Source organism: Choloepus didactylus, chromosome 8 (genome assembly GCF_015220235.1).
Source record: "Choloepus didactylus isolate mChoDid1 chromosome 8, mChoDid1.pri, whole genome shotgun sequence".
Lineage (NCBI taxonomy): Eukaryota > Metazoa > Chordata > Mammalia > Pilosa > Megalonychidae > Choloepus > Choloepus didactylus.
Genome location: NC_051314.1, coordinates 99924861 through 99933362, shown reverse-complemented (window position 1 = coordinate 99933362; position 8502 = coordinate 99924861). Strand labels below are relative to the sequence as shown.

The 8502-nt window shown below is 42.4% G+C and overlaps 1 protein-coding gene across 1 annotated transcript; it reads right to left on the bottom strand.

Annotated features, from left to right (window-relative positions):
- Positions 1-1059: 1059 nt before the first annotated feature.
- LOC119541872 (polypeptide N-acetylgalactosaminyltransferase 11-like) lies at positions 1060-3694 on the bottom strand. Its single transcript, XM_037846198.1, has 2 exons — positions 2231-3694; positions 1060-2011 (listed from the first exon to the last, which is right to left on the bottom strand). Exons 1-2 carry the CDS (start codon positions 3460-3462, stop codon positions 1636-1638), a joined length of 1608 nt encoding a protein of 535 aa, XP_037702126.1. The 5' UTR covers positions 3463-3694; the 3' UTR covers positions 1060-1635.
- Between the last annotated feature and the right edge of the window lie 4808 nt (positions 3695-8502).

The following is an 8502-nucleotide window of genomic DNA, read 5'->3' as shown; positions in this document are numbered from 1 at the left end:
TCTAGTTTATGCTGATTGCATCCCTCCCCCAATGCCTCCCCATTTTTAACACCTTGCAAGGTTGACATTTGCTTGCTCTCCCTCATAAAAGAGCATATTTGTACATTTTATCACAATTGTTGAATACTCTAGATTTCACCAAGTTACACAGTCCCAGTCGTTATCTTTCCTCCTTTCTTGTGGTGTCTCACATGCTCCCCATCTTCCTCTCTCAACCGTATTCATAGTTACCTTTGTTCAGTGTGCTACCATCTCCCAAAATTGTGTTCCAAACCACACACTCCTGTCTTCTATCACCCTGTAGTGCTCCCTTTAGTATTTCCTGTAGGGCAGGTGTCTTGTTCACAAAGTCTCTCATTGTCTGTTTGTCAGAAAATATTTTGAGCTCTCCCTCATATTTGAAGGACAGCTTTGCTGGATACAGGATTCTTGGTTGGTGGTTTTTCTCTTTCAGTATCTTAAATATATCACACCACTTCCTTCTTGCCTCCATGGTTTCTGCTGAGAGATCCGCACATAGTCTTATTAAGCTTCCTTTGTATGTAATGGATTGCTTTTCTCTTGCTGCTTTCAGGATTCTCTCTTTGTCTTTGACATTTGATAATCTGATTATTAAGTGTCTTGGCGTAGGCCTATTCAGATCTCTTCTGTTTGGAGTACGCTGCGCTTCTTGGATCTGTAATTTTATGTCTTTCATAAGAGATGGGAAATTTTCATTAATTATTTCCTCTATTATTGCTTCTGCCCGCTTTCCCTTCTCTTCTCCTTCTGGGACACCAATGATACGTACATTATTGTACTTTGTTTCTTCCTTGAGTTCCCGGAGACGTTGCTCATATTTTTTCATTCTTTTCTCCATCTGCTCCTTTGCGTGTAGGCTTTCAGGTGTTTTGTTCTCCAGTTCCTGAGTGTTTTCTTCTGTCTCTTTTTTTTTTATTTTTTTTATTTTTTTTTTTTTTTTTTAAATAATCAAAAAAGGACCCTTTATTAAATGTAGCTAGTATCATAATTCATCAAAATAATTTATAATACTTAACTGCTTCTTAAATATTGTCTTTCTTACAGATGCTTTCTGAAGTTAAAAGTAACATGGATTCAGTAAGGCTTTTTAAATTATCTATTATTTAGGACATAGTAAACCAATGATAATATAGTAAGTAAAAAATATAACGTCTCCTATGACTTCTTCTAAGCATGACAATTTTCCCCCCAAATGCCATTCCATCATTAAAAGGGATTAAAAAGAAACAAATGATTTTGTACAGAAATGCCAATCTCCTGCATTTGGTTCTTTATACAAAAACAAGTGTTTAAAGTTGAAATTATATTCTATAAGCAAGAAATTCCTTAGCAGCTCAGAAACAACATTAATATTCTGGTGAAATTTACTTCGTCATCTACTGATGGCAACACGGTTCTCCGGTCTCAACTGTATTTGCTGTCTCACCTCTCCTAATCTTCCCAAGCATCTCCATAGGACAAAAAAATGCTCATCCTCTTAAAGATAGTTCTGTCCAAATAATAGGAAATCAGTTCAGGATTTTCTTGTACCATCAATATTCTTTGTAAGGTGCCACATTTTACAGAGGAGGCAAAGCCTAGGGACTCACACCATTCTAGTCTGAAGTCTCCACCTCAATCTTCCAAATGCCACCGTTGTGAGGAGGAGTCATCACAAATTGCCATAGCAACAGAGCCTTTCTTACTCAGTGGATCAACAACCTTCAGGCACTGTCCAACTGACACCTGGTAGAGCCGATTATTCTTCCCAAAGGTCCATTGTTGAGATCCTCCTGACCCATGGCACTTCATGAGTCGTGGTGGGTCTGATGAGCGAGTCTCTGACATATCCAGGCAAAGGAGATTATTCAAAACCAACTCATGCTCTTCATTATAAACCCAGATCTGATTTGGGTCACCATAGTCACACACCTTAAGCACTACAAGGCCTCCCTTCTGATTTGGGCGGCCTTGTGCCACCAGACATTTGTTGGTCTGGAGGTGATAGAGCCTTCCACGTTGAAGGACTTTGGGGCGTTTTGGCCCTCTATTAATAAAAATGGGTTGCTGTGGTTGGGCATTGGGGCCAGATATCTGCATCTGTGGGTAAATATTATCCAAATACCATTTAAATGATTTACAACCCAACTTCTTTCTCAATTCAACACGCTCACTAATATTTCCATAGTTTTTGGTCTTCAGATCAGGTCTTAAGGAAAAATACTGTTCCTTATATTCATCCAGCCAGACATGTGCCAGCCTCAAAGAGTTGTGTGTCATGGTGTCCTGGCCTTCAGGAGATCCATATGGTCGTCTTTTCCGGAAAATGTGTCCTACTCTAGAGCAAGGGATGATGAAGAGCTTACCTCCACACATCCAAATCCGAAATGATATTTCCAAGTTTTCTCCTCCCCAAATATCCATGCCACTGTCATACTGTCCAAGTTCATTAAAATATTGTCTGTTCATGGCAAACAATCCTCCAGCCATTGTAGGTGACTTTATTGGTGCAGTTGCTCCTTCTGGTCCTTCTAACTCAGGAAGAGGAACAAGATCCCATTTAAAGTGAAGTCCCCAGTTGAATCCTCCTCGTACAATAGGAGATGAGCTGTACGTGAGCGTATCAGCACTGATGATATCAATCACCGGGCACACCACAGTTTTACGGTCTTCCTGGATCACGGCCAGCAAGGGCTGTAACCACATTTCATTCACTTCACAGTGGCTATCTAGGAATACAAGAACTTCTCCTGTGGCGTGTGCTGCTCCAATCATTCTTCCTCGAATCAATCCCTCACGCTTCATATTTCTTATTACTTTAGTTTTTCCAGGGAGATATTTTTGGATATATTCATCTAGTTCTCCTTTCAAATCATCAAAATCACTATCATCATCCACTAGGATAATTTCATGAAGAAGATGTGCTGGAGTCCTATCTATGACACTGTGCACTGTCCGCAGCAAGGCAGAGAAGGCTTCATTGTAGAAACAAACAACAATGCTAGCAATTGGAAGATCAGTTGGGTAAGACTTTTCTTTACATAGTGCATTCCTTGTATCTGGCACATCTCTATGGTAGCCCAAGCGGTTACTAATAAGCATATTAAAGGCATGTTTCTGATAGCCCAAGTCTCTCAACTCCTGATCATGTTTGTTAAAAATCATACCCAATTCAGGGGAGAATTTCATGCTGTCTTTTCCTGGATCATCATTTTGATTATCTACCATGTCACCAATCTTGTTTGCTTTGAACTGTGGCTCAAATACTCGACTGGGACCTCGAGTAAAACGAGGATAGAATTTTTTGGGGAATGGTCCATGGGGCCCAGACCCCTTGATGGGCACATTCTTAAGTGGCTGAGTCACTTCACTGAAGTTGAAATAAACAAAGAGCAAAGCCGTCCAAGTCACAGATGTAAAAAGGCATCCATAACAAAAATATCGAATTGTGACACTTCCCATTATAGACCTAGCATAGCTGAAGTATCATTTTCAATTTCCCAGGCGCCGACAGCCCAGGATCGCGGTCTTCCAAGACTCGGACTGCGGCATCTTCTCTGCCGCCACAGCCCGGGTCCAATTGGGTGGAGCTACCCGGGAGAAAACGCGGACCGAGAGGCGGAGCACCCGCGCGTAGAACAGTCAAGGGATGCAGGTCGCGGCCGAGGTCTCGCCCAGGCCCCGAGGCCCCCGCGCAGATCCTGCTTCTTCTGTCTCTTGAGATCTGCTGTTGTATGTTTCCATTGTGTCTTTCATCTCTTGTGTTGTGCCTTTCATTTCCAAAGATTCTACTAGTAGGTTTTTTGAACTTTTGATTTCTGCCGTATACATTTCCAGTGCTTCCTTTATAGCCTCTATCTCTTTTGCAATATCTTCTCTAAACTTTTTGAATTGATTTAGCATTAGTTGTTTAAATTCCTGTATCTCAGTTGAAGTGTACGTTTGTTCCTTTGACTGGGCCATAACTTTGTTTTTCTTAGTGTAGGTTGTAATTTTCTGTTGTCTAGGCATGGTTTCCTTGGTTATCCAAATCAGGTTTTCCCAGACCAGAACAGGCTCAGGTCCCAGAAGGAAGAAATATTCAGTATCTGGTTTCCCTGAGGGTGTGTGTGTCTTAGAAAATTTCTCCACCCTTTGATACCTCGGGTCACTGTGCTTTTCTGCCCAGCAGGTGACGCCTGTCAGCCTATAATTCTTGACTGGTGTGAGGAGGTATGGCTGTGTTCCCCCAGGCTCTGGGGTCTGGTTCTGAATGGAAAGGGCCCCACCCCTTTCCTCCTAGAGAAGACAGACCCCTCAGGTGGAGGTCATTAGCATTTCAATGGTCTTGCTCTCTGCTTGTGCTGTCTCCACCCTTCCTGGAGTCACAGCCCTGGAAACTGAAAATGACTGGGGCTTTCTCCACTGAGCCAAAAAAGAAACAGATAGTCCCCTTCAGACCCGGTCCAAGGCGACCCTCCTGCTCTCCCAGGTCAGTCGTCACCCAAAGCCTCTGTCTGTTTTTTGGGGCTGCATACCTGTAGTGAGCAGTTCACACTCGCTACTTAAAACCCCAGTTGGAGCTCAGCTGAGCTGTATTCGCTTGCTGGGAGAGAGCTTCTCTGTGGCACCACGCGGCTCCGCAGCTCGGGCTATGGGGGAGGGGGTCTCCCGACCTGGTTCTGCAGGTTTTACTTACAGATTTTATGCTGTGTTCTCGGGCATTCCTCCCAATTCAGGTTGGTGTATGATGAATGGATGGTCTCGTTTGTCCCCCCGCAGTTATTCTGGATTATTTACTAGTTGTTTCTGGTTTTTTGTAGTTGTTCCAGGGGAACTACTTAGCTTCTACTCCTCTCTATGCCGCCATCTTGCCCGAGTCCAACCCATTTTTTTAAGACGGTTTTTTCACACACCATATGTTCTGACCTAAGTAAACAATTGATGGTTCCCTGTATAGTCACTTATTTATATATTCACCACCATTGCCACTATCTATATAATGACATCTCCATTTCTTCAAAAAAGGAGGAGGAAGAGTCAAAGGAGGTAGAAAGATAAGAGAAAAAGAAAAAAAGAAAGAGAGAAAACAAAAAACATGACAGCTAGGAAGCAACAAAAGGAAAGATAGCATTAAACTAAAGTAGAATAAAGAGTCAGGCAACATCGCCAATGCCAAGAGTCCCATACCCTTCCCCTATGTCCCCCCACCCCCATATGCATTTAGATTTAGTATGTTGCTTATGTTATATTAAAAGAAGCATAGTATAATATTTCTGTTAATTATAGTCTCTAGTTTGCATTGATTGTGTTTTTCCCCCAATCCCACCCCATTTTTAACACTTTGCAATGTTCACATTCATTTGTTCTCCCTCATGTAAAAACATATTTGATCCTTTTATCAGAATCATTGAGCACTCTAGGTTTCACTGAGTTATACAGTCCCAGTCTTTATCTTTCCTCTTTCCTTCTGGTGTCCCATATGCTCCTAAGCTTCCTCTTTCAACCATACTCACAGTCATCTTTGTTGTGTTGTGCTACGATCTCCCCAAATTGTGTTCCAAACCTCTCACTCCTGTCTTTTCCTTTCTGTCTGTAGTGCTCCCTTTAGTGTTTCCTGTAGCGCAGGTATTGTGTTCACAAACTCTGTCATTGTCTGTTTGTCAGAGAATATTTTAAGCTCTCCCTCATATTTGAAGGATAGTTTTGCCGGATACAGGATTCTTGGTTGGTGGTTTTCTGTTTCAGTATCTTAAATATGTCACATCACTTCCTTCTTGCCTCCATGGTTTAAATTGAGAAATCCGCACATAGTTATCAAGCGTCCTTTGTATGTGATGGATCGCTTTTCTCTTGCTGCTTTCAGGGTTCTCTTTTTATGTTTGACATTTGATAATCTGATTATTAAGTGTCTTGGCATAGGCCTACTCAGATCTATTCTGTTTGGGGTACACTGTGCTTTTTGGATCCTTAATTTTATGTCTTTCATAAGAGATGGAAAATTTTCATTGATTATTTCCTCTATTATTGCTTCTGCCCCTTTTCCCTTCTCTTCTCCTTCTGGGACACCCTGACACATACATTCCTGCATTTTGTTTTGTCCTTAAGTTCCCAGAGACATTGCTCATATTTTTCCATTTTTTTCTCTATCTGTTCTTTTGTGTGTAGGCTTTCAGGTGCCTTGTTCTCCAGTTCCTGAGTGTTTTCTTCTGCCTCTTGAGATCTGCTGTTGTATGTTTCCATTGTGTCTTTCATCTCTTGTGTTGTGCCTTTCATTTCCATAGATTCTGCCAGGTTTTTTTACAAACTTTCAATTGCTACCTTATGTACGCCTAGTGTTTTCATTATATGCTTCATCTCTTTTGCCACATCTTCCCTAAACTTTTTGAATTGATTTAGCATTAATTGTTTCAATTCCTGTATCTCAATTGAAGTATAAGTTTGTTCCTTTGACTGGGCCATAACTTCATTTTTCTTAGTGTAGGTTGTAGTTTTCTGTTGTCTAGGCATGATTTCCTTTGTTACCCCAATCAGGATTTCCTAGACCGTAAGGGGCTCAGGTCTTGGAAGGAGGCAATGATATCAAGTCTCCCTGAGGGTATGTTCTTAAAGATTGGTACACCCTATGAGGCCTCAAGTCACTGTGCTTTTCCACCCAGCAGGTGGTGCCTGTCAGCCTGTAGCTCCTGTCTGGTGTAAGGAGGTTTAATGCATAGCTGTTTTCCCCTAGGCTCTAGGTCTGGTTCTGAATGGAAGGTGGCTAGTAGAGCTTGGGACCGCCTCTTTCCTCTTAGGGAAGATATACCCCCTAGAGAGAGGTCATTTGCATTTGAATAGTTTCTGACTCTCCTATCTCCACCCTTGTCTGGGTCTGAGTGTTGGGAATTGAAAACAGCTGAGGCTTTCTCCACTGAGCCAAAAAAGGGACAGAAAGCCCCCATTCAGGGTTAGTCTGCAGCCTCCCTCAGTTTCACCTGTCAGCCAGAGACAGCACCCAGTCCTCTGGACTTCCCCACCCTGCCCCCACCTCCCAGAGAGGTCTTCTGGCTCTCTGAGGTCAGTCATCACCAGAAGCCTCTGTCTAATTGTTGAGGATTCATAGCTTGTATTGAGCAGTCCATGTTTGTTAAAACCCCAGTTGGAGCTGGGCTGAGGTATATTTACTTCCTCAGAGAGTGCTGCTCTCTAGCACCACAAGGCTTTGCAGTTTGGGCTGTGGGGGGAGGGGGCTTCCAGATTGTATCTGCAGTTTTTATTTACAGATTTTACACAGCAATCTCAGGCATTCCTTCCAAGTCAGGTTGGTGTATGATGAGTGGATGATGAGTGGATGGTCACATTTGTCCCCCGCAGTTATTCCAGGTTGTTCCTGGTTGTTTATTAGTTATTACAGGGGGACTGACTAGCTTCCACTCCTCTCTATGTTGCCATGTTCTCTGATTGTTTGATTTTGATATCTGTTTGATGTTGTCCAACAGCGTTGAAGCTCTTTTTCCTTTTTCTTAATGTTTTTTTTTTCTTTTTGACTTTTTCCCCTTGTTTTCTTCAGTTTCTATATTTTCTATTGCTTTGTCTTCAACTTTACTGATCTTTACTTCTGCAGTCCCCAATTTACTGTTAATTTTATTCAATGAATTTTTTTGGCTTTCTATTTATGGAAGTATAACGTCCACACAATAGAATTCATTTTTTAAATTGTCATACAGTGGAGGCAGGGCAAGATGGCGGATTGGTGAGCTGTATGTTTTAGTTACTCCTCCAGGAAAGTAGGTAGAAAGCCAGGAACTGCGTGGACTGGACACCACAGAGCAATCTGACTTTGGGCATACTTCATACAACACTCATGAAAATGTGGAACTGCTGAGATCAGTGAAATCTGTACGTTTTGGTGGCCAGGGGACCTGCGCCCCTCCCTGCCAGGCTCAGTCCCGTGGGAGGAGGGGCTGTCAGCTCCGGAAAGGAGAAGGGAGAACTGCAGTGGCAGCCCTTATCGGAAATTCATTCTACTGATCCAAACTCCAACCATAGATAGACTGAGACAAGACACCAGAGAATCTGAGAGCAGTCAGCCCAGCAGAGAGGAGACAGGCATAGAAAAAAACAACACGAAAACTCCAAAATAAAAGCGGAGGATTTTTGGAGTTCTGGTGAACATAGAAAGGGGAAGGGCAGAGCTCAGGCCCTCAGGCTCATATGCAAATCCCGAAGAAAAGCTGATCTCTCTGCCCTGTGGACCTTTCCTTAATGGCCCTAATTGCTTTGTCTCTTAGCATTTCAATAACCCATTAAATCTGTGAGGAGGGCCCTTTTTTTTTTTTTAATCCCTTTTTTCTTTTTCTAAAACAATTACGCTAAGAAGCCCAATACAGAAAGCTTCAAAGACTTGCAATTTGGGCAGGTCAAGACAAGAGCAGAACTAAGAGAGCTCTGAGACAAAAGGCAATAATCCAGTGGCTGAGAAAATTCACTAAACACCACAACTTCCCAAGAAAAGGGGGTTGTCTGCTCACAGCCATCATCCTG

Excerpts from the sequence above, each read along its gene's own strand:
- LOC119541872 (XM_037846198.1), bottom strand. The coding sequence starts at position 3,462 with ATGGGAAGTGTCACAATTCGATATTTTTGTTATGGATGCCTTTTTACA. Across the intron at positions 2,012-2,230 it reads GTCTGGCTGGATGAATATAA|GCTCTATCACCTCCAGACCA; the intron begins GGAACAGTATTT and ends TCAACGTGGAAG.